This window comes from Lacerta agilis, chromosome 6, assembly GCF_009819535.1.
Source record: "Lacerta agilis isolate rLacAgi1 chromosome 6, rLacAgi1.pri, whole genome shotgun sequence".
NCBI classification, from domain to species: domain Eukaryota; kingdom Metazoa; phylum Chordata; class Lepidosauria; order Squamata; family Lacertidae; genus Lacerta; species Lacerta agilis.
Window position 1 is genome coordinate 32,960,158 of NC_046317.1, and position 26,373 is coordinate 32,986,530.

The 26,373-nt window shown below is 37.9% G+C and overlaps 1 protein-coding gene across 14 annotated transcripts in view; it reads right to left on the reverse strand.

Annotated features, from left to right (window-relative positions):
- LRRC7 (leucine rich repeat containing 7) overlaps positions 1–26,373 on the reverse strand; it is a 163,312-nt gene that overhangs the window by 63,225 nt on the left and 73,714 nt on the right. For 12 of the 14 annotated variants that reach the window (XR_004426820.1, XM_033151828.1, XM_033151838.1 and 9 more), the window contains 2 exons: positions 25,574–25,630; positions 340–403 (listed from right to left, as the gene is read on the reverse strand). Coding sequence is in view for 13 of the 14 variants with exons in the window: in XM_033151828.1 (XP_033007719.1) it covers positions 340–403; positions 25,574–25,630 (121 nt within the window). In the remaining variant the exon portion in view is untranslated. Of the gene's footprint in view, positions 1–339; positions 404–6,492; positions 6,636–25,573; positions 25,631–26,373 lie in introns of those variants that run through there. The other 2 variants (XM_033151834.1, XM_033151837.1) reach the window with 2 other exon arrangements.

A 26,373-nucleotide genomic window follows, 5' to 3' on the forward strand; every position in this document is an offset into this window, starting at 1 on the left:
CTTTTGCAAACAAAATTAGAATAAAACTATAGTTCTTTAATCTGATTACTTCATCATTTTCTTTAAGGCTGTACTTATAAGTGATTATAGTGTTAAATATTACAAGTCACATTTCTGAGTGTGGTTGGACCTAAATCCATCTACCAGGATGGATCAACTAACACTGAGAAGAAGCAGCACAAAGAAGCAATGGCCGATTTAGTATTTCAGAAACTCTGAACTGTCTGGTATTAGGAGTTAAGGCTTTTATTCTCACAACTTCTGTGATGCTGCATTGATATACTGAACACTACTGAACAGACATGTTTTGTTATGCTTTTTAAAACAGGTTTTTCTTACCAACTCAGAAAATTCATTATTGCCTAGGTCAAGCCTCTCTAGCTGTGTCAGTTTGTGCATTGACCTGTAAAAAAACAAAAGAGAATACAGTAATGAGAATGTTATGATTTTACTGCAATTATACTATACACAGTGGCAAAGGTTGCATGTGCCATTACATTAAATTTTAGAGGTAGGCAGCGCATATTGGATAGAATAAAGAACATATTAGAGAGGACAACAAACATTTTTTGTAACATTGTTTATAATTAATGAAGGAATTCATTTTTATTTCAATATATGAACAGCAACTTCTACAATAAAATATGATAAATGAATCTCCCTAAAGCTGATTTTAATCAGTTTTAATATTCTTATTAGGGATGCAGGTGGCGCTGTGGTCTAAACCACAGAGCCTAGGGCTTGCCGATCAGAAGGTTGGCAGTTCAAATCACTGTGACAGGGTGAACTCCCGTTGCTCTGTCCCAGCTCCTGCTTACCTAGCAGTTCGAAAGCATGTCAAAGTGCAAGTAGATAAATAAGTACCGTTCCAGCAGGAAGGTAAACAGCGTTTCCATGTGCTGCTCTGGTTCACCAGAAGCGGCTTAGTCTTGCTGGCCACATGACCTGGAAGCTGTATGCTGTCTCCCTTGGCCAATAAAGCGAGATGAGCGCCGCAACACCAGAGTTGTCCGCACCCATGTACCCCACCCATGTGACTGTTCCAGCCGCTTTGGCAGCTTCCAACAGATATAAGAACACAATTAAACATCAAACATTAAAAACTTATAGAGGGCTGTCTTCAGATGTCTTCGAAAATTGTATAACTATCAATTTACTTACATAAAGTAAGTAAGAAGTCTCCATAGTTACAGTTAGGAGCCTGATTAGCATTGCAAGGCATACAGGATGGTTCCAATTTACCGGTATTTAAATGGAAGATTCAGTTCTGAAGATGGAAAGCCCTTGTGGGTAGGAGGGTTCATATGCACAATCTGGCTCCAGCACTTACAAGGAAATGCTGGATCAGATGTTGCAAAACATCTGCAAATGGAATATGTTTCTCAAATGAACAGTATATTAGCTTTTATTTAAGAGTCCTATAAGGCCATGCTTCTATTACTAGTTGGTGGAAATCCTAAGAGTGGAGAATGATGTTGTACTCAGGCTCTCTTTGCAAGTTTCTCATCTTATTGGCCTATGTGAAAATAGGATGCTGGACTAGATGGGCCTTTGGTCTGACCCAGCATGGCATTCTTATAAAAAGAATTTTGCCAAGTGAAAGTTATCTTTGTCACCACCCTTCAGTGGCCTGGCAACTCTAAGAAGATTAAAAAGCAGTGTGATTTGGAGTAAAGAGGTGGGGAGGCACAATTTCACATATTGCTTTGACCCAGCCAGTCAGTCAACTGTCAGGTAACATGAAAAACAACAACAAGAAGTCAGACATTAGGCATTCATTAAAGATAACAATGATAAATCAATTAAACCCAAGTACCTAGCATTAAACTACCCAAAGCTTATAAGCAATGTAATGCCCACTACACAGACAATAAAAGTATAAAAACAACAGAAAGCTGGTAGCAAGTTTCATATGGATGGTGTGAAAAATTTGCATGTGTGAGTGATAACAATCCCACAACAAATGCTTGTCTGTAAGCACTCATCTAAAAACTTACTAACTGGGTTTGACTGGGTAATCTCAGTTTGTTTATATTTCTTATTAAGCAATCATTGTAGATGTATGCCTCCCTGAAAGGAATAAGCTACACCTTATAAAATACATTTTCACAGGATGAGCACTTTTTTTTTTTTGGAACATTGCATTTATGGGTTGCCCACAAATTTTTAGTTTCATCCTTAATGAGTTGAAAAAATCTATTGATAGCTATGATATCACATTGATCCCTCTGTACTCAACTTATATAGTCATTATATTTTGAAAACATATTTTGCAAATTATTCAGTATTTATAAATAGTACAGAGAAGAGACACAAACAATGTTGCAGCGTTAATACTTTCCCCTTTGTAAATATTAAAAATAAATCATGAAGGAATTTGTGAGCCATACTGTCTTTTGTTTAGGAGTAGTTTCATCATTAACAACCGATACTAATTAACAAACAATGACCAGCTTGAGGGGGGGGGGGACATTTTTGAGTTTCAAGGGTACTGTTTTTTTTATATAAGATTGATATATTTAATGAATCCAGTTCTGCTTGCCCAAGTACATTTCCAGAGTAATGTATAATCTGCCCATACTTGTAAATAGCAGCAGAAAACAAAAATATCATATGCCTCTTGTGTACCTTCCTCAAAAAGGAAACTGATGCTGTAAAAGAGAGTCTTGAACTCTCCATTGTTCAAAGGACAGCACGGAACAATATTTTTATTTCTTTGAAAGCTCAGAAAAATAAATAAAATTCTGCTCCTTAAATATTAACTTCCTTCTCTGAGGCAATTACTACAGCTAAAAGCAGACCAACAAGATTCTTATGGCTAGCCTTAACCAAGCATGAGGGGCAGGCATGTGACAAGCAAACTGTCAGTCAAATTTCTCCAAGTATCTTGTCAGCTTCCTCTATTGTAACCTTACAGAATGAATGAAACCTGAAATAAGATACTTCATAAGGGTAACATGTTATTAAGAATTTTGTATTTGTGCCTGCAATATATCAACTGAAATTTGTTATATGAGTGCTATTTCTCTTTCTACTTCTGCAATTTCGTTTCATTATTTTGAAAGCCTTGTGTGTTGCTGTCAAGTTGAGACTTAAATTCAATGGTAGCATGGCTTGAGCTAGGCATTTCTTCACCTTAAATAATTAATCTGGGTCTTATACTCCATTTGTCATTTATAATTGCAAAATGGTTTGGTAACTGCTTTCCCCTCAGCTTATAACCTTTTGAACCTTCTAACCATTTTTATGTTATAGAAATTCAGGAACACTATGGATCTAAGTAATAACTACCACTATACTAATGCAACCAAATGCTGGCCTTGCTCTTTGAATTGGAATATAGAATCAGTGCCATAGAAGAGGCAGTAATGAGCATGCATATGTATGGTTTCAGGGATCTCATGACTTCATGGGAAGATGATCATGACTGCACAGGTATGGGGATAGTCCACAGCACTGGCCATCCACTCATTCTATGACAGCTGGCTTCTGCTGGAGGCAGAAAGCAATGTGGAAGTTGCTGAAAGTAAGTTTCTCTCATACTTATGTGTGTAGAATAACATACTGTTGAATGGTGAGATGTTGGCCGCAGTAGTAATGAGAAAGCTTGAAAATAACAAGAAAACAGTGCCCAACCTGGTGATAATCCAATAAATCATGCAGAGAGGCAGCTTCAGCCCAAGAAAAGAGAAGAGGTGGTAAGGGAACACCTAGCTACTTTAAATGAATTCAAATCTCTGGGGCCTGATGAAATACATCTGAGGGTACTAAAGTGCGGATCCCATATATGTGTGACTGCACAGATACCAAGAGAAACTTATAATTATAATAAATTTAAAAGGAGGTCACAGAGAAAGCAGATTGCTTCCCGCAATTCAATGATTGGAACACATTTTCCCCCTGGAATATCACATATATGAAACAGTGATCCATTGTCAGAAACTTACTGGTTTTCCAAAACACAATAATCACAACAGAATTCCATAAAAATACAACAGAGTCTGCAACAGAATATTTTTGGATCCTTATATATTAATCGAGCTATTTAAGTCGGTAGATCCTATGTTCTCATTAGTATAAGACAGCACAAGCATCATAATATCCATATGGAAAAATAAACATATTACAAAGTTATATACTAGGCATTCTTGAAAATAGTGAAAATAGTCTCACTTTAATGGTACACTACAAATCACATATTTGATTTGCAGTTTGATCCAACACCAGAATAAAGTGATATCAAAATTATTATTTTTGATGAAAATGTATGTAATAGAACAATTGCTAAAGGTAAAACCAACCAGGAGCTTCTTCACATTTCACCTTGAAGCTCATAAGTTTCATCTCCCATGGGATGGCCACTAAACATATAACACAACATCAGACATTGGTTTGCCAATTAGTTTATACTTGACAGGGGGAGGAATTCAATGTAGCACTATGGCAATCATTCCATCAGTTCAAGCTTTTCAACTTGCTGTATTGAACAATTTTTTCTTCTCCTCTGTGTGCTGTTCTGGGGTTCTCCTGGCCTCCCTTTCCAGCAAATTTCATTGAAAGGGTGTGTAATGGGGAGGAAGCCCCACTGCGCTAGCAGGCACCCTTGTATTTGCTTTTACTACAGAGACTTGTTAGCTGAATCCTGCCCAGGAAATTGCAGAGATTCTTGGCTCTCTGGTTTAGTGCACCTGAATGATGCAGATATTTTAAGCATCCATTTGCTGTGTTCACACTACCATTTTAGTACGCACATTTAATTCTCAGGTATAACCATTCTCTGGAGAGGCACCTCAAATCACAATGGCCTATTTAGCCAGGGGCAAGAACTGTATATTCCAAGAATATATTGCAGTTAGTATCTATCTGGGGGAAAATGTCATAAAACTGAAGTCCCTTCTTGAGAGCAGCCTCTTGCTACTTTCTTTTTGGTAGTGGATTGGAAGCATAGCTGAAGAAAATATGTCATATCCCATTTCTGATATGCTTCCCAATATACAGAGGCAATTGTGCAGGGATGCAGGAGGACGGAAAAGGTCCCTTAGAAGACATCTGAAATGCTGTTCACATTTCAGTTTTGACTAGTACCATTTAGTTATTGTGCAGGTAGCTCAAACCTGATTTAGCTTGTCATTTCTATTTGTAATTTTTTTTAACATGGGTCCATTTGTTACTGGGAATTCTACAATTTTTAAAAATAAAAGTTGTTCATATCATTTGACATATAATCAGCTTACAGTTCTCTGTGTTAATGACATGCACCCACTGCAATAGCTATATGAACTCCATTCCTGTCTTTAAATATAAAAACTGCTACACTTTATATTCACATACACATCTAACATTCTGAATACTGGAACTCACACTTCAAATGGTGCCAATGAAAGTGTACACCAATCAGTAAAAGAAAACAAAAACATACATGTGAACACATCTACAGATGCATATAACTAATGAATCATAGATCTGTTGCAATACTATATATAAATTCCTATCAAGACTTTATGACTAATACAAACTAAAAAATAGAGCCTATTTAAATTTTTATAAACATGGTGCAGTTTCTGTACAGAAGATCATCCAAACATAAGAACATAAATCAACAATGTACTTAAATAATTAGTTACTTTAGAGATATAGGAAAACATCTAAATGTCACTCCTGTGTTGAAAAACAACATCAAGAGGACTTATCCCTCTGTCTCTGCACAAATCAGAGCTGTTTTAGACAGTCTAGCATAGTGTTGAGAATAAACTTGAGTGACTTTGGCTTCTTTTCTCCATATTCCATGTCTTACTGAAAGGAGATGCACATATTCCCTGAGGGAGATGTACCTTCTCCTGATTTAGAGGCACAATGCATTTCCCCACCAGCCCTATGGCAAACGGGATATGCATTTATGTTTCCTTCAAATAAGACTTGAAACTTTGAAATAAACAGCACAAATCACTCATGCTTCTTTCCCGGAATGTTTGAAGTGTCCTTTCAGACATATGCCTGTGCCTGACTTGGAAGTAAGCATTAGTAAAAGAACTTCTGACATTCTGTTATTAATTATTGTTATTAATTGGCTATGAGAAAAAAATGTATTTTCAGAAGCAATTTTAAGTGACAGGACTAAAGGCTTTAATAGAAACTTAACATCTTACCTATAGTTTTCCTACATTTAAACTGACACTTTAAATTTGTTGGTTCTGTTAATGATTATACTACTGTTATTTCAGTGGCTGCATTGGCTACATTACAAATTGGTAATATTGATCTTCAAAATGTATGGCTGTGAATTGATAAAATTCCTGGGATTTGGCCCAGTGTATGTCTAAGCAGAAGTTCAAGCATGAGCAGATTGTCTTCTCATGACCATGCGAAGAAAATGTGAATATTCTAAAACACAGCAAACATTTGCATAAAGGTCAATATAGTAAAAGGCAGCCTCCATCAGCATGTAGTATCCCCAAACTGTTTTGGTTTCATAGTATAGTGTGGGAGAACTACCTCAACACAGTCTATTCGTGCTGATGCTCCTGATGCTGCCATTTCAGGTGCTCGAAAAGCTGCTGCCTTCACATCCTCTGCTGTTGGTGCCATTGTACTCTCCCAGGCGGTGGGGCAAGGGGCACACTCTGGATCTTCAAATGCTAAGATGAGAAAAATCAATTTCAATGCCCAAAAGATGGAACTGCTGGAGTAGAAGAGGTGTCTAAAACTACCAAATGGCTTATGGCACTTAAGAGAGCACTAACTTATAACATTAGGAAAGAATTTGAACTTAAATTTTCTGCACTTCTTACTTAATCAACTTAAAATTAATTTGGAGAGTGGTGAAAATATATTTTGGTGTCTCCTGCTTGATTAAAGTCATTTAGGCCCAAGTTCAAGGGTAAAGAAAGGAGACAAATAGTATTCTTTGCAGGGAAATGTTTTCTGAATACCTCAACTTAGTGAAAATATTCTCCCAAAGATTGTATAATATCATTCAGTCATGAAGGAAAGTAACCTAGAGCACTAAAGTAAAATCTTAGTTTTTAATCCAGACTCATATATAATGTTTGATTTTGTGAATTCACCACTATGTGATTAGCATGTGGCTAATCTTCCTTATGAATGAACCCTTACATGGTGAAATCTATTATCTAAACTATCAGATTTCATCATAAAGAAATATTAAGCAAATAAATTCTAAATACAAACATTACAAGAACAGGGATTCTACTATTAGACAAGTCTAATGTGTGAAAACACGTTAGGCATATTTTCCTCCACTTGTCCCAACGCCTACAGGAAATGTCTACATTTTATTTGAGACCCTTATCTTTTTCACTTGCCCACAGTGAGTATCAATAGCATAGTAAACAGGTGAATATTCACTTGCATATTCTCATAGCCATACCGTTTCATTCTGTCTCTAACAGCACTATCCTTTACAAGTCTACTTGGAAATACCATTGAGTTGGTATAGAGTTGACTTCCTCTTTAATTTTCACCCTTTTTCTGAACTCATGCTCTATCTTTATTAATGCATGTTTAGTTTTAAATAAAACTCATACAGGAAACTATTTTGTATAAAACATGTGAAACTCATTCTTGGTTTTGTTTTTGTTTTTTAAAAAACCTACACAACATGTCAAAAACACCTAAACAGTGATCATGATTTGAGCCTGTGTTTGGGATAGTTGACCTGACAGAAGTCACACATATACTTGTTACATCCGAACAGATTTACAGTACTATGCTGTACAGTGGTGCCCCGCTAGACGAAAATAATTCGTCCCGCGAAAATTTTCGTCTAGCGGGGTTTTCGTCTTGCGGAGCGGCAATGGGAGCCGCGCTCCGCAAAAACGAAAAAAAAAGACGACATTTTTTCGTCTTGCGAGGCAGCTCCATAGACTTTTTCGTCTAGCGGGGCAGCCTCCCGCTAGACGAATGCTTTCGTCTAGCGAGTTTTTCGTCTAGCGAAGCATTCGTCTAGCGGGGTACCACTGTACATCGGGCTGCCATTGCCCTCAAAGACTATTCAAAAACAGAATTCTGCCGCTAAAGCTCCCAACTCTTGCTAAATGTCAGGATCAGGTCACCCACTTGCAGTACCACCTGTGCAGCCCATCAGGCCATTTCTGAACACAGTTCAAAATGCTGGTTCCCTTTAAAAGCCCTAAGTGTATTGGACCAAATTACCCAAATACTGTAACTACTTTTCCCTATGCATGTCTGTTCACTCTCTGAAATAATATCTGTTCTTACAAATGGAAAAACCTAAATATAAAAAGATTAAATGACTGTAGCCAGGAAGTATGAATTTCAGGAGCAGAAACCAAGAATCCAGAATGAATGTCCTTCTCTATTAACATAATATTTTCATAATGGTGCATAAAGTAGAAGCTGAGAGAACATGCTACTGAAATAGAGACAAGGTGGTTTTCTTCATAATTGACTAAAGACAAAGCTAATATGGCCTTAAAATTATTCTGAGAAAATGTCAAACACTGCAGTATAAAATTGCAATTACAAAATTTCTGTAATATTATCCAAGTGATTCATCTATGCAAGTGCTAAACCTTCATGATTCCTTGAAGGGAACCCTGCCATCTGCATTGTCAAAGGTTTTACACTTCTTGCTTATGGTTCTTTTTCTTTGTTTTTGTAGTTAGGTGCCCTTCTCAATCAAATTTCAATTTCTCCTTCCTACGTCAGGAAGAACTGCACTATCTTGGTGAAAAGCTGTCAGGAGATCCATTTCAGCAATAGGTGGGGCTGGACCAAAAAGTGGTTGGCATATAGCAGATGTGACTCTTACTTTTTCAGGCTAGATCAATTATGAGGTGTTACCCCACTGCCAGTAGGGGAAAGAAAAACATTTTCTTTCTGTACTGTTTCAGCACATCCCCCACTACTGCCACCACACACACCAGTTATTTTCATCTATCCTTCACTTTAACACAAGCACCCCAAGAAACAAACAATATTCACCTTTCCATTGGTCATTTAAATCTGCTCATGGAAATAGGGAGAACGGAACACAACACTGTCACTTCTTCAGCTTGCCAACATTTGGATCCTTACCATTCAGATTATCTGCTTTAGACATGCAGTGCTTCTTCTTTATAGCATCAGCAGAAAGGTGAGCAGAACACTTCCAAAGTGTTGCCAAATATCATAGAAATACTGCAAGGGGCATTTTGTTATGCTTTGGCTGCTGTTATAATGCGAGTCGTATATAGAGGGCTTGAAGAAGGTCAGGTGGTGCGTAAATGAAGGTGTGTGAATGTCAGGGAATGTACAGAGACCCTGGTAGCCTGCAGGTTCACCATCCCTTTCCTAGGTGTTAAATTTAGTGGCCCTACATTGCATTAATCATCAAAATCTCTTTTAGTGATGTCCAGTTTCTTGCAAACTCATTTTTAGTTACCGGTAGTTTAATGTGCACAAAGACAGTCAGTTCTCATTAAATGTTTAAGAAACTGGCTTTAATATTACTAAAATTTACTAAATGTACTAAAAAATAATCCTAAATCCAAATAACCTGGCAAAAGTGGTATGTGCATTTGGCTACAACTTTACAGCAGTCAGAGTTGCTACCTTTTTATTGTGACACTAGCAGCTGTAAATAATATCCAACAAAATAGATTTGCTATCGGCAAGGATTTCTGTTTGTGCAACAAAACTTCCTCTCCCTCTCCTCTCTCTGATCAGTCCGATATCCTCTTGAAATTTGCTCCATCTTTTGGAAGACATAGGGCTGCACGAGGAGAGGAAGAGAAGTTCCTTTGCATAGCCATAAGTCCTTGCAGTAATGGATCTATTTACATGGATAGCACCCAATAATCATAATAAATGATCAACAGGTAAACCTTTTCCCAACACACATTTAACTAGCAAGCAAGCTATGCCACTGGTTCGACATCCATACGACATAGGATCAATTACAATCTATCATAAATTTCAGGAGTTTTTAATTCTTTTTGTTCACACTGCTTATTAATATATTGGCAACAACATATTGATGGTAAAATGCCAGAGTACAAAATCTTCTGCAAGAGTATTAAATCCCAATACTGATTTTTATTTCAACAGGAAATATCAAGGTCATCATTCTAGATAGAAATATTTGCAGTTTCCACTGTGCAAGATCATGTAGAATAAAGAAGTTATACTAAATGAGAAATAGAATTCATAATTGTACTTCTCTGCTTTTTAAAAGTTCAACTGTGCATGAAATTACTCAAATCTGTCAAGCGGTAGAAAACTACTTGCTGAGCTGCAGCTAGAGACACTAATAAATGATTTGTTATTTAACTTCTCTGATCTTAAAATATATTGCATTACTTTTCATTTTCTATCTATTGCCAATCAATTAGAATTATGTCATGGTAAACAATTCCCAATAAACTACATTTGGCCTTTGGCTAATTAACAACGGATACTGTTTTAAATGTGTTGTGGGAGGGGGTGGGGTTATTGGTTTGTATTTGTTCTTGTTTTTAGTATGTATTTTGCAGTTTTTATCTTGTATTTTTAAGTTGTCATCTGCCCTGAGATCTACAGATGAAATTTTACAATAATAAAATTTTACAATTTTTTAATAATAACAACATAAGTTGTATAAAACTAAATTAAATTTGTCAGATACAAGATAAAAGAAGTTATTCCATCTAAACATTTACATCGATTATATCTGTGAAAAATACTTCACTAAAATATAAGTAAAGGGGGGTAAAGAAAAAAATAATTTTAACAAATACATACCACATCTGAATACACACTAGATCTCTACTGCTGGCATTCTCTCAATATTTTTACTATGACAATGAAGCCAACTATTGTTAAGTTTGTAGAAAATAGTTTGCCCAGGTTGCCACGTAAGCTACAGAGACAAAAATGTGAGCACTCAATCTGTATACATATCCTTCTTCTATGACTTAACAATATTCTCCTATAACAAGCAGCCCTATAGAAGGTTCTGCTTCATATCAGAAGTAGTGTATCACTGTGAGGTGTAAGATGAACAATATTTTCATACACATTGTTATATATTTTTATCAAATGTTAGTGAATAACAAATGTCTTCACAACTGAAAATGAAGGTAGAATAAGTCATCAATTTCCAAGACTCCCAAGATATGTTAAAATGCTGCTTTCTCCTAATCAGACTTTAGATCAGGGCTACCTGAGATGAAGGTCAAAATGATGTTCCTCCATTCCACAAGTAGAATCCAAGAGGACTCAATTGAATTTTAATTTATCAGTGATGACAGGACATTGTCTTCCACCATACCCAGAGGCATCAAGATAGTTTAGGGTGCAAAAAGCTCTGTTTTTCACCTCCTTGTTTCCTTAGCCCTAGCCTCTGTTTAATGATAGGGGCAGCCTTGGATAGCACATGGGACCTTTTTAACTCCCTCTTCCAGTGGATATCTCAAGGATGCATTCAAAACGTCCCCTTCATTGCAGGTGGGGACTCAGAGTGAAACACAAGGAGCTGATGCCAGAAATAATTATCTCAAACACATGCAGTAGTGATTTCCCCACATGGACAGCTTGTGTTATGGATCCAGGCCAGTGTATTTTTTCAAATGCATGTAAAGATTTCTTAAAAGTTGTTAAAACTGCTGACAGTCCACAGAGAACCATCAGACAGTTGAGGATTAGTTCAGTTGAAATGCAGTTAATCTTATTTAGAAAATCAAAAGGATATTCATGTCCTAAAACTTTCAGTTTGAAGTGGCAGTTTCATTAAAATTTGAAGCTTTGATAAACTATAAATATTCAGAGCAGGAGTTTTACCAGAAGAAACACAGACCTTGGAAAGTAGATTATGGAGTTTCCAACTGAGAGCTTGCAAGGCTAAAGTGGATGATAGAATAATTAAAGCCTATATTGTCTTAACACAAAGTGGAATCTTAAGACTGTGTATTGTAACCTGTGAAATAAATCTCTGATCAGTTCTATTAGCAGAAAAAAAATGAATAAAGACTGTGATATATCTGCTAGTAACTTCTCAACATGAGATTATTCTAGCAATAGAAATGCACTGAATGCAAAATACCTGTGAATAGTGTAAGTGCTTTGTATTCTGCATGTTTGTTGTCACAGGAATGTTGGAAGCTGCCTTCTACCAAACCAGCCCGCTGGTGACTGAGTAGCTTCTGTCCATCTTCTCTGCTTCACCAATTATAAAAATCACTAGCAGTAAATCCCTCTTCTGTCTCCAAAGAGAGGACACAAATAAAATCAAGCTACTCTCTCACAGAAAGCACAGGGCAGAGAGGGTAGGGTGATTCTTGTTTCAATATTCTTGCTTTTCTCTCTCTCAGAAGCCACACCTGGAGGCAGAAAACTAACCTCCATGGGAGAGGGGTGGGAAAATTCTTGCATAGCCCCAAGCTTTTTGCTCTTTTTAGTGCGCAGCATGTAATTCCCTTCATCAGTTCCTCCCTCGGTCCCTAGTGGTGTGTGCATGCATGAAAGAGCAGAGAGGCGGGACTTTTGCAGATGCATGACATTTCCTTGACTGAGGTAAGAAGGGAAAATTCCCCCTTTTGCTTCTACTGTAAGACTAGTATGAGAGAAATAGGTGAGAGAAATTAATGTAAGATCTTGCAAAGAGAAACTATTTCTTTGATGGGACAGGAGAGAGAATTATGGAGGCTTCTGTTGAAATTGCAAGCTATCCTAAACAGTTTTGTTGTGATTTTTTTTGGGGGGGAGAGGACTTTATATTTATGTTTGTAGCATTTAAACGAGAAAGGAGTATAACAAGGCTGTATATTGTCTCCCTGCTTATTTAACTTATGTGCAGAATTCATCATGCGAAAGGCTGGACTGGATGAATCCCAAACCGGAATTAAGATTGCCGGAAGAAATATCAACAACCTCAAATATGCTGATGACACAACCTTGATGGCAGAAAGTGAGGAGGAATTAAAGAACCTTTTAATGAGGGTGAAAGAAGAGAGCGCAAAATATGGTCTGAAGCTCAACATAAAAAGTGCTCCCATCACCTCCTGGCAAATAGAAGGGGAAGAAATGGAGGAAGTGAGAGATTTTACTTTCTTGGGTTCCATGATCACTGCAGAATAGTGACAGCAGTCACAAAATTAGAAGACGCCTGCTTCTTGGGAGACAAGCAATGACAAACCTAGACAGCATCTTAAAAAGCAGAGACATCACCTTGCCAACAAAGGTCCATATAGTTAAAGCTATAGTTTTCCTAGTAGTAATGTATGGAAGTGAGAGCTGGACCATAAAGAAGGCTGATCGCTGAAGAATTGATGCGTTTGAATTATGGTGCTGGAGGAGACTCTTGAGAGTCCCATGGACTGCAAGAAGATCAAACCTATCCATTCTGAAGGAAATCAGCCCTGGGTGCTCACTGGAAGGACAGATCCTGAAGCTGAGGCTCCAATACTTTGGCCAACTCATGAGAAGAGAAGACTCCCTGGAAAAGACCCTGATGTTGGGAAAGATGGAGTGCACAAGGAGAAGGGGGCGACAGAGGACAAGATGGTTGGACAGTGTTCTCGAAGCTACCAACATGAGTCTGACCAAACTGCGGGAGGCAGTGGAAGACAGGAGTGCCTGGCATGCTCTGCTCCATGGGGTCACGAAGAGTCGGACACGAATAAACGACTAAACAACAACAAAGCATTTAAATCATTTTAAATTTAAGTGGAGAGTACCAGCACAATTCTATACATGACTACTCATATGTAATTCCCATAGGGTTCAATGGGACTTGCTGATAGATATGTCTGTATAAATGCAACTCTAAGTGTATTAAACATTTATATATGAAATTATTTCAGGAGGATGGGGTTGTAACAGCGATTACAACAAAAGCTGCTTAACAGAGTAGCTGTAGTTGGTGGCTCTTGGAGTTTTAGTAAAACACAAAGTAGATCCCAGACACAAAAGCTTGAAGTCTGCCCTACACTAATTTAGTGAGTATTTTAAAATGTACATTAAAGACACCAGGAACTCTTATCAAGATTTCCCAGTTGATTGGAACCTGCCAATATATCCTACATTAAACCTATACACATTTGCCTGGAAGTAAGTTCTATTGAACTTCTTCCGTCTCACATACAAATAAACATGTTTCTAGAGGCTGCACTGCAAAGTAAATGTGAACATATAAGGAAAGAAGCAAGATCTTTACTGTGGTTACCCCATCTTGCAGCAGCTAGTCATATACCTGCAAGCTGCTGCTATCACCGCCTCATCCCAGCACCACTACCAGTCTCCCCCTTAATAGGCGACAGGTAACCTATGCCATCATTATTAAAAGAACTCCAAGAAATAAAAGTATACCAGGGTTTTTTATATATTCCAATTTGTAGAGGTACTGCAGTGTAACACTGTTGGGCTTGAACCTGGGAGACCTAAATTCAAAACCTCCCTCAGCCATGAAGCTCACAATATGACACTGGGGTAATTGCTACAATTTTATTTCGGTGGATGATGTATGCTGCCCGCAATATTTGTCCACTTTCATGAGAGTAAGTTGCATTCTTAATTGAACCAGGGGAGGGGGAATCCACAGAGTGGTTGACTTAGTAGTACCTCTTCCTCACAAGGGGGGAGAATGGGGACCTAAACCCCACCCACAGGACCTCCTAGATGTCCCACCAAGTGTAGGTTCTACCAGCCTCCAATGGTTGCTGCACCTCAAATAGAATGTCACAGAACTGGAACAGGTTAAGAAAACAGCAACCAAAATGATAATGGGGCTAGGAACAACTCCTCTATGAGGAAAGGTTTGGAGATTTCTTTTGAGGGGAAGGGGGGAAACGATGGCGCTGTATAAGATTATGCATGAAATGCAGAAAATGGAGAATGCAGAAAATTACTCAGAAGGGTGGTGGGAATGGGTGATTGGCTGACAGGTGTGGGCAAATCATCCATTCCCACCACCCTTCTGAGTAATACCCCTCCCCAATCTCTCACTATATATAAGGGTCTGGTGACTACTGTTTCACTGTATCTGAAGAAGGGTGCATGCACATAAAAGCTTATACCAAGAACAAACTTTGTTGGTCACTAAGGTGCTACTGGAAGGATTTTTTAATTTTTTTATTTTGTTTTGACTATGGCAGACCAACACGGCTACCTACCTGTAACAGAGTATAAATAATGTATAGATTGTAATGTATATAAAGTAATGGCCACCAACTTGGATGTTTTAAAAGGTGGGTAGACAAATTCATGGAGGTTATCAATGGTTATTACCCATGATGGCTGTGTACTACCACAGAGAGTATGCTTCTGAATACCAGTTGCTGAGGAGGTCTGTTGTGTCTATATTGCTTGCAGACTTCTCATAGCAATCTGGTTGGCCACTGTGAGAACAGCATGGTAGTCTGATCTAGCAGGGTTCTTCTTACGGTATATTCTTAACTCCTAATCAAGTATTGTGTCTCATTTCAAAGGAAATTAAACCTTGAGTAGTATTAACATAACACTGGCGATTAAGAGATGTCATGTTATAGTGAAAAATGTCCTAGCCGATCTAATTTATATTTAATTTAAAATGTTATAGGAAATGAATTAATCTGTGATGTCAACAGGCAGGAAATTGAATGGAAATTGAGAACATGTATAACTAATTTTGGATTATTATTTTTCTAAACATTTTGTTAAACAGTACAGGCATCTCTGCAGTGAAGTAGAACCCTGTATCAGTTAGACCAAAAAAAGAAAAATGGAGGGGGGGGATTGCCATCGCCTTTCTGTTTAAGAACTGCTTTTTAAGTGTGCAAATACAATTTTATGTTTAGTGCACTGAAATAATTTTAGGAATATAAATTATCATTTGTTTTTAGAAAATATCTACTTATATAGACAAGTAAATAATTAGAAATGTTATGTTGGTAAAGTATTTGGTACTGTGACACAACAAAGTGTTATAAAATAGGGGGAAATGACTATCAGCAAAAAAAAAATCCTGCAAGATGGGCAAGCACAGATTGCAAATGCAAGTTGCAGATGGTGCTGGGAAAACATCCCTGAGGTCAATTCAAACTGGGCTGAGCAAACTAAGCAGGTATATGATGGGATCTGAATTTCAAAAACCCAGTTTTGAAATTCAGATGCCATCATATACCTGATGACCAAACTGGGGTTATAACAGGGTTTAGATGCCTCCCAACAAATTGCTACACAGTGAGCTTCTCTGCCCTACTCTCCATTCTCTTCTCTTCCCACTTATCTATCCTGTTGTGGACAGCTGCTAAAGAAGGGAGGTCTCTCTAGTGGAAGATCTCCATTACTCATTTCCTAGCATCTCAGATCCTGCAACAACGGCAGCTGTGGTACTCTAGGGAATTTAGTTTTCCCAGGACACCTAACTTCTTCTAACAGAATAAAATATCTTAGGACTAAAGTATAGAACAAAATATCTTTGTGCATGGGATGGTGCTGACATCACTAGTAAAAGGTAAAGGGACCCCTGACCATTAGGTCCAGTCACAGACAACCCTGGGGTTGCAGCGCTCATCTCACTTTACTGGCCGAGGGAGCTGATGTACAGCTTCCAGGTCATGTGGCCAGCATGACTAAGCCGCTTCTGGTGAACCAGAGCAGCGCATGGAAACACCATTTACCTTCCCGCTGGAGCAGTACTTACTTATCTACTTGCACTTCGTGCTTTCAAACTGCTAGGTTGGCAGGAGCAGGGATCGAGCAACGGGAGCTCACCCATCGCGAAAAACAAGTGTCTTGTTTACAAAGGGAACAGGCAACTTGATACGAACTGTTCAGTTTAGTCAATCATGTTCACGTAGGATTAATTCAAACTGAAAACAGTTAAGATATAAATAAATGAGAACTGATGAACAAAGACAATCCAAGTCAGAATGATTCTATAACAGAATGTGCAGAATCATTAATTATACCTACACAAGAGTCATTTCAAATTCCAAATTCAATTGTAACATAGTTTTAGTAGGACTTTTCAGGGAGATGACCTGGTAATGACTTCTAATTAACTTCTACTACAACCTTTCAGGAAGACTGTTCAATAGACTGCCAGTATAACTAGTACTCTAAAATTACTACCTTTATACAAACAACTCCAAAACTATAACTGGAAGTACAGTCAAATAAAATGATGCATCAAGGAAAAAGACATTATTATATGTCTAATCAATAATTATTTAAAGTAAAATATGAACAGATGCTTCGGATTAAAAAACTGGAGACAATTTTTCAATATGCAGGTACAGCCTTCATGCAAAGATGGTGCCACACTCTTTCCACCTCTTCTATCTTTTTGATGCACATAATAAGTAGCATGATGGGTTTCTGCACATATCTATGTGTAATATAATATGTATAAATTCTATGTTATATCTTTGCTATGATAAACCTGATCTTCAGCAAATACAATGTAAAATGAGCTACTCACACCAAATGCATAATTGTCTAATGGCTTTATCAATAATAAGCAAGATAACCGTCAATTATTAAAGATAGAAATGTGATATACACAACTTATTTACAATATATTCTGATACCATTTCTACAAGGCTTCAATCATAAGTCTTTCTTCAGGTCTACGACTCAAGATTTTTTAACTAGAATGGAAATTTAAACAGGGTATTTTCCTACACATACCGGTAAAGCATATGCAACTAAGCATAGCTGACTGAGCTATGACTTAAATAATAAATGCAAAGCAAACACTCCACTTTTTAATGCAATTATTTTCTGGTAAAACTGTTATCTGTAGAAAGCAGAAAAACTCTGTATAATTGTCCTTCAAAAAACTATATTTAAAGAAATGCAGGTGTATAATCACACCCCTAATGGAAATTCTATGCACAGACATGAGCAGATCACAGATGACTAGGTGGCAGCTTAGCAAAGTAACTCTGAAAGTATGCAGAAAACCATGAATTCCCACGGGAAAGTTTTGCATTAGTTGTTTTTTGTTTTGTTTTGTTTTTTTGTTTTGTGTTTTAAAGCATGAGCCAGAGGCAGGGAAAGTAATAAGGCTGCACATGCCCAGTTAAGAAAATTCTAAAGATTAGCAACAGTACTTGGAAGGATGTATGTACAGGTGGAAGGAAGAGAAATTGGGCAGATGGGGAAACGGGTTACACTGAATAATATTCAAGTCAAATGAGCATTTAATTCAGACTTTTGGAGGAGGCAAGTGATTTGGGGGGGGGGGGTTATTGAGAAGAATGTAAGAAAACCAAGCATTATGCTCAGCCAACCCCATAGGCATTCTAGGGGGGGGGGGGAGGTGATGGGCAGCCACAGCAATGTCCCCAACCAACATTCCTAAAATAAATAAATTGGAATGACTTTCTGAAGGAAGAACTAAGCATGTAGCAGCACTGAATATGCAGTCAAGAGATGTTCCACTGAAAATACTTTTTAAAATACACATTTATTCTGCAAATAATGCTTGGAAATACTAAAACTTATTTTAAACAATGAGCATGGCAATATATTTCTGGCATAAAAAGCAATTTTTCTTGTTCACATTTGTTTAAACTATATGCACTGCAATTACCTCCATCTTCTTGTAGAAAGATACCCTGGATACAAACTGCTCAGTATAAACTATAAATCTTGGAACTTGTATGCTGTTTACAAGATGGACCAATAATATTTGGGTGCTCAATAATTATTTACACAAAGAAGCAAAATGCTTGCTTGAAAGTACCACAAATGATGGTTGCCAATATGCAAGGGTATAAAGTTGTGTTTTGCAAATTGTCTAATAACCTTGTATGAAACTACAAGAAAAGAAAGCAAGTCATACTATGTTCTATCCCAGTGCTACTGAATTCTTATTACAAAGAATATTGTTTTCCCAGAACATCTTTAAAATAATTTTGAAGGCAGATATCCAAAAATAAACCTCCTTCCACCTCTCATAATGTGATCTCATTCTTTTAGAAGGTGTTATTCTCATTATCTGAATAGTAGGTCATCTCACAGGACGCTGTTCCAAGGATACATGAAACAGAGACTTGTCTTTGTAGGTTAAAGCACATAAAAACGTAAGAAGAATCCGACAGGATCAAACCAAAAGCTGACCGAACTACGTGTTACAGGAAATGTGAGACTTCCGTGAAGCCACTCGCACATCTTCTCAGCGAAAAAAGCACAAGACATGTCATAATTGCATTCAGTTTTTCCACGCTTCATTCCAATTCATTAGCTGCCATGTGTACCTTGCTAGCAATACATTTCCCAATGTTACTAGGAGATGTAGGCCACAAGCAGGCACACCCACACACCTTTCATGATACTGCCTAACTGCATTCTTACAGCAAGCTCAACTTTCAATTTCATTATGAAATTAAAATACTTAATTAAAATATAGGAATAGTTCTACAGGAGTGAAGGTATATTTGTACTCCAGCAAGTTCCCATCTAGGGAACTGAAAATTTTGCATTATAAGGGTCTGCTTTTATGTTCTGCTTACTGACTGGAAATCCCAAAGACAATATTTTTAACTGTCCCTTTTCAGCCAACTTCTTTTCATGCTAGCACACACCATAAGTAATCATGACAATTTATAAACATCTAATCATTAATTCAGAGAGTTGCATTATCTTCAATCAATATAGTACTGAGCTGCGACTAAGCAACGCAGTCCTCAGAGACATGTCCCCAACAGAATAATTTGGGAATTACATTTTCAGTGAATTAGCAATGTCCTATAGCCAACTGTTCACATTGCCCCTGATGAACGCCTTTCTCTGCTTAATGTAAACTACTGGTTTTTATTTTTAGCTACAGTACTTGCATCTCTCTATAAATGGGACAAACTGAATAGAAAAATTGCAAGTACAAATAGAAGCTTGCCATTGTATATAGTGAATAGATGATGAAGATGATAATAAGAATGCCTCAAAATTCATGGAAAGGGATGGCTCCTATACCCTATTGCCCTTTAAGTATTATCTTCTGGGGATATATGCAGTATGGAAGCAAATTTGTTTTGCAAAACATACTAACCAGGGTACTAATAGAAACACTTGTAGTAAGTAGGAGATAAATCCTACTTACTACACTTTGCAATCTTTTCCCCTCATTTCCCCTCTTCAAATGACATGGTCACTGCTTGTCACGGCAATGCCAAGAGATGCCCTGGGAGAAAGGGAGGAGTCAGAGCCTGAGCGGGGACTGCTAGGAAAAGACCGACAGGAAATGACAGAAGAGGGAGAGGGGAACAGAGCAGGGGGGAACCACGAGGCGAGGAGGCTCTTGGGTGTTAGGCAAGACCCCCAACACCACTCCACCAGCTCCAGAACCGAAGGGGAGGGGGCGCTTGTTCCGTCAGCACAAGAGAGAAGAGAGCAGAAACGTAAGGCACAGAGGCAGCGCCTTTGTCTTCCCAAGCTTTTAAGTTGGAGGAGGAGTTGGAAACTTCCACTTTCCGTATCTGATCCAGATGAGACAGATGGCTAAATTATGCTCCATTGCTTATGTACATATGTATAATACCTCGCTGAATGAGCTGAGGTATTTCTTGCGAGGAGCACCTACACCCCTTACACTGCTGCTCTCAGAATTTTACTTAGGAGTTGCAACAGTCACTTTCAGCACAATCTTATGCATTTTGAATACCTCTGTAAGCATTCTATCCAACATCTTCATCCAAATAGGCATTGATCTATTGGGGAAAGGATCTGGTGACCCTTTCTTCCATAGATTGCAAAATATATGACTGCACTATTGAGGAGCACCTGGACTGCATCCCAGCACTCTTTTCTTGCCCAGCAGATGATCCTGTCATCTCTCAGGTAGTGTGGAAAGGACAGGGCACTTTCCAAACTGCCTAGCGGAAGGTCAGCACCATAACGTAACTGTAGCCACAGCATTGACATTTCAGGCAAGGAGAGGTCACCTGATTAAATTGCAGTGCTCTTTCCCCCATAAATGTGCCCAGTACCTGTTAGATCCTGCTGTACTCTTAGTCAGAATACCCAACTGGAAATATATAATACTATCATGGTGCCAATCTGTTGGGAAAGGATGTCTCAAATTACTCCCCAGAGGCCTAAGCCCAGAATGAAGACTGCTCACATATATAAGGTTGTAGTTGGTTACTTCTAAAAAAATAACTGCTTTTAAAGACTTATATTAAAAAGCAGTTAAATAAATAAACAAGATTTATATTTAAATATACCGTATTTATATGACACTGGCAAGAGGAAAAATATGACATCTGCACAGCATATATTGGGGAGCTGGAGAATATAACCTCTTTCCCCCCCCCTCTCTCTGTGTGTGTGTGTGTGTAATTTATGGTAAATTATACAACAATTATTTTGCCAAGTTTTAATATTTTCAATTTCAACTCCCTTTCCCCCCTCTTTCTGCAGTTCCTTACATTTATTTTCATCCTTTCCTGCATACTCCAAATTGTCTGAACTTATTCTTTTATTTATCTATTCAAAAACTGCACGTTTTTACAATAATCCTGCCAATGTCTTAATTTGTTTACAGTTTGTTTGTAAATATTTGTAAATATTCAATAAACCACTTCCATTCATTTCTAAAAAGTTTATTGTCTTCATTTCTTATTCTTCCAGTAAGTTTTGCCAATTCTGCATACTCCGTTAGTTTCTGTATCCAATTTTCTTTCATCAGGACCTCTTCATCTTTCCATTTTTGGGTAAATAACATTCTTGCAGCTGTAGTTACATACATAAATAAATTTCTATATTGTTTGAGGCGTTCTAATTCCAAAGAGAAAAGCTTCTGGGGGTTTTTACGGTCATCTTAAACATATTTTTCAATTCATTATCATTTCCCAGTAAGCTTTAACCTTATTCCAAGACCATCACATGTGAAAAAGGTACCTTCTTTCTCTTTACATTTCCAACAAGTATTTGACTTTGATTTGTACATTTTTGCCAATCTACTAGGAGTTAGATACCATCTATATAGCATTTTTATATAATTTTCTCTTAAATCATAACATGCTGTAAATTTTATATCTGTGTTCCGCAATCATTCCCATGCTTCCATTTCTATATTATGACCAGCATCTATTGCCCAGTGTATCACTGAAAAATTCACTTGTTCATCCTTTGTCTCCCATTCCATTAACACATTGTACATTTCAGACATTACTTTAACACTACAATTTAACAGGTCTCTTTCTAATTGGGATAGTTGTTCCCCAAACCCCCACTTCATATCCTTTTTAAATATTTCATTCAAATAATGATATTGTAATCATGTTATTAACATTCCTGGTAGATTCTTAAACTCTTTTAAGTTAAATTCTCCACCCTCCTCTCTATATAAATTTCTATAAGTTACCCAACTTTCCATCATATTTTTCTTTTTCACCGCTATGGCTTCCAAAGGTGAAAGCCAAAGTGGTTTTTTATAACTAGTATGTATATTAATAAAATTCTTTTTTCAGTCCTTTGCTACTAACTGCAAAAAACCCCTGAAGGTTTAATAAATCTCCAATAGGCCTCAGATAGAGAGGCCATCTACAACCCACCAACATCAGTGTCTAACTCTATTTTCTGCACAGAAAACTTCAAAGGGGAATGTGTGTACAGCACAAATTGCCTAATTTCATCTCAGCCACATTTACATCCAAAATCAAATAAGGTTTCATTTTTTTTATTTATAGCAGTGCATATCAAAGCCTCCTGTTGTAACAGGATGCAGAGAGAATGTTTTCACTATTAACCTTTCCCACCCTAGAAACCTTTTTATTTATTTATTTTGTTTTATTTTTATTTATTTAGCACAATTTAGCAGGTCGGGTAAAGATCCTATTCGGGATCTTTCAGTAGTCAGAGTAGATAATAACAGGAAAAATGGATCACATGTCATGGTAATCCATAGTTTATGATTTACAAGGAATGTTTCTATGGCTCCTGTTTCTAGTGGTACAGCTAGTGTGGAGAATTAACTATGATCCCTGGCTTAGTGTTACATCTGAACTGAGGATCATGGCTTGTTCCACTCATAACAAACCACATAACCACATTTAGTAACCCAAGAACAAACCTTCATGGTTTGTTTGGTGTGAAACAAATCAGAAGTCCTCATTCAGACTAATTGCTAAGCCAGGATCATGGTTTGTTGCTCCTGCTCTCATTAGGGGAGGTGCAAAATGGGAGCCATATGCATGTTTAAAGTAAACCATTTACCATTAACAATGGTTTACTCTGATGTATGAACACTCCCATTTTGGGACAGATTCATTTGTTCATTTGCTTGGTGAGTGGGGAAAAATGGATCAGTGAGGGTTTTTAACTGTTTTGGCCTACAGATTCAAGGAGGATGCACAGCAGTCCTATTACAGCCATGTAATGCAGTGTTTTTCAACCTTTTTTGGGCAAAGGCACACTTGTTTCATGAAAAAAATCACGAGGCACACCACCATTAGAAAATGTTAAAAAATTTAACTCTGTGCCTATATTGACTATATATAAAGTAATTCTCTTGAATAGGAATCAAATAAACAAATTTTCCCCATGGCACACCAGGCAACATCTCGCGGCACACTAGTGTGCCGCGGAACAGTGGTTGAAAAACACTGATGTAATGGGGGGAGCTAAAGTGGCCAGAGAGTGCAGTGCTGTGCACACCACCACCCAATATCCCTTACTGACCTGATTAGTTCCACCATAAACCTTCTTGCATTGAGCAGGAAGGACTGAAGGCAGATTAGAATCTGAATATGCTTACGATCAGAGGCATAACCTGGGTTTCCTAATGCTGTAACATTATAGGCGTGTGGAAAAGATCACATTTCAAACCTTCTACCCAATATGCAAAGGCCCAAGGCTGCAGTTGGAAAGGATGGGGACAATGGAGGCAGGGATTGCATGTGTTTCAACATAGCCTACCCATGTGTTTATGCACAAACTGTTATGTCTCAACCAGCCTTATTTGAGCTCAGAAAAAGTACCGCCAGAGAGATTAAAACTCCCTTTATTCACATACAAAGCCTCTCCTAGCATTACCTCTCATAATGGTGCTCAGTCTTGGTAAATGCTTGATAGTTATTAAAATGACTCTGCTGCATAATTTTAAAAAAAGCTTTTTTAAAAAATGTGTTCAAACACAAATGTAATCTATGTCTGGCTCATTTATCCTGGGCTTTGAAACATATATATATTATGCAAATATAATCAGAGCCGCCTAGTATTACACACAAGTTGAATATTTGTAATAAATGCAAAAAAAATTTTTTTTATCATAACCAGATTTAGTAACAAGTGTTTGAAGTTGGTTTACAAACACTTATTAAGCTTGCTGGTTTAATCACGATCCTGCCATTGCATGATAGGAAGTCCATTCTAAGTAGATTGGCAGAGTTACCAAGACTGGGAAGTAAGATTGGTTTTCATCAGTCAGTTGAAGGTAGCTGGTACATACAAAAAAAATTATTACCTAGAATACTAGGAAAACATGTATGTGTAACTGATGTGTTTGCCAATGGTTGGGTCTTACCCATAATATATCAAATTTTGATTAAAGTTTGTTAGATTGTGTATGCTTTTTAATTCTTATCTACCTTTTAGGTGGTGAAGGTCCTGTGTGAGTGCCTGGAGGCGGTTGGAGCATGGATGGCGGCTAACAGATTGAGGTTGAATCCTGACAAGACAGAAGTACTGTTTTGGGGGGGACAGGAGGTGGGCAGGGGTGGAGGACTCCCTGGTCCTGAATGGGGTAACTGTGCCCCTGAAGGACCAGGTACGCAGCCTGGGAGTCATTTTGCACTCACAGCTGTCCATGGAGGCACAAGTTAATTCTGTGTCCAGGGCGGTTGTCTACCAGCTCCATCTGGTACGCAGGCTGAGACCCTACCTGCCCGCAGACTGTCTCGCCAGAGTGGTGCATGCTCTGGTTATCTCCCGCTTGGACTACTGCAATGCGTTCTACATGGGGCTACCTTTGAAGGTGACCCGGAAACTGCAATTAATCCAGAATGCGGCAGCTAGACTGGTGACTGAGAGTGGCCGCCGGGACCACATAACACTGGTCCTGAGAGATCTACACTGGCTCCCAGTACGTTTCTGAGCACAATTCAAAGTGTTGGTGTTGACCTTTAAAGCCCTATACGGCCTCGGTCCTGTACACCTGAAGGAATGTCTCCACCCCCATCGTTCAGCCCGGACACTGAGATCCAGCACCGAGGGCCTTCTGGCGGTTCCCTCACTGTGAGAAGCAAAGCTACAGGGAACCAGGCAGAGGGCCTTCTCGGTAGTGGCGCCCGCCCTGTGGAACGCCCTCCCATCAGAGGTCAAAGAGATAGAAAACTACCTGACATTTAGAAAATACCTGAATGCAGCCCTGTTTAGGGAAGTTTTTAATCTGTGATATTCTAATGTATTTTAATATTTGTTGGAAGCCGCCCAGAGTGGCTGGGGAGACCCAGCCAGATGGGCGGGGTACAAATAAATTATTGTTATTATTATTACGTATTATTTATAGCCATTAATATATCCCCCAGTGGTACAATGTTCCAAAATAGAAACAGCAGTGGGAATCACACAACAAAACAGCACAATTCATAACAGAACGGGGGGGGGATTCTTTGAATATTTGAGGTAATTAAAATATATAAGCACTTACTTTGGTAGAGTTTTCAAGTGATTCTCTCGTAATTCCAATATTCGTAATTTAACAAGTCTAAAAGTATCAAAATTTAAAAGAGTATAAATTCAAATTAGGAAGTCATTAAACATATACAATAATTGCTAATAAGCTATTTGTTTTAGCATAAATTATGCTAGCCATATATTTGCATAAAATTTATCCAATGCACCTGGCCAACCTCTAATGAGAATCATAGCCATATATCTGTAGCTGAAAAGCAACAGCTTGATTTTTTTTGCAGATTATTTAATTAAGACAAATATGCTGACTCTTTAATATTCAGTGGATATTTGCGGTTCTAGAATTTTGTCTAACTTAATGACAGTGTACATCAGCTGTGATTGCCGGCTGTGTTCTTCTGGAAGATCCTGACAAACCATAGGGAAGCAATTAACAGGCATAAATGCAGGATGTTAAAATAAATGTTGCTATAAATGACAGTTTATAAGGTTTATTCATTTCATAGCAAACAGAACAAAAAGGAACATCTTACACATGATTCAAGACATCATATATTTTAGAGAATTGTAGAAAATCAATCAATGAATTTTTTTCCTGTCAGCTAAAATTATGAAATCTACAAGAAAGGATTCAGACTAAACATCAGGAAGAACTTTCTGACAATAAGAGCTGTTGGGCAGTAGAACAGACTCCAATGAGAGGTGGTACTCTCTCCTTCCTCAGAGGTTTTTAAGCAGAACTTGGATGGCCATTTGTCATGTATGATCTAGTTGAGATTCCTGAATTGTAGAGGGTTGGACTAGCTGATCCTCATT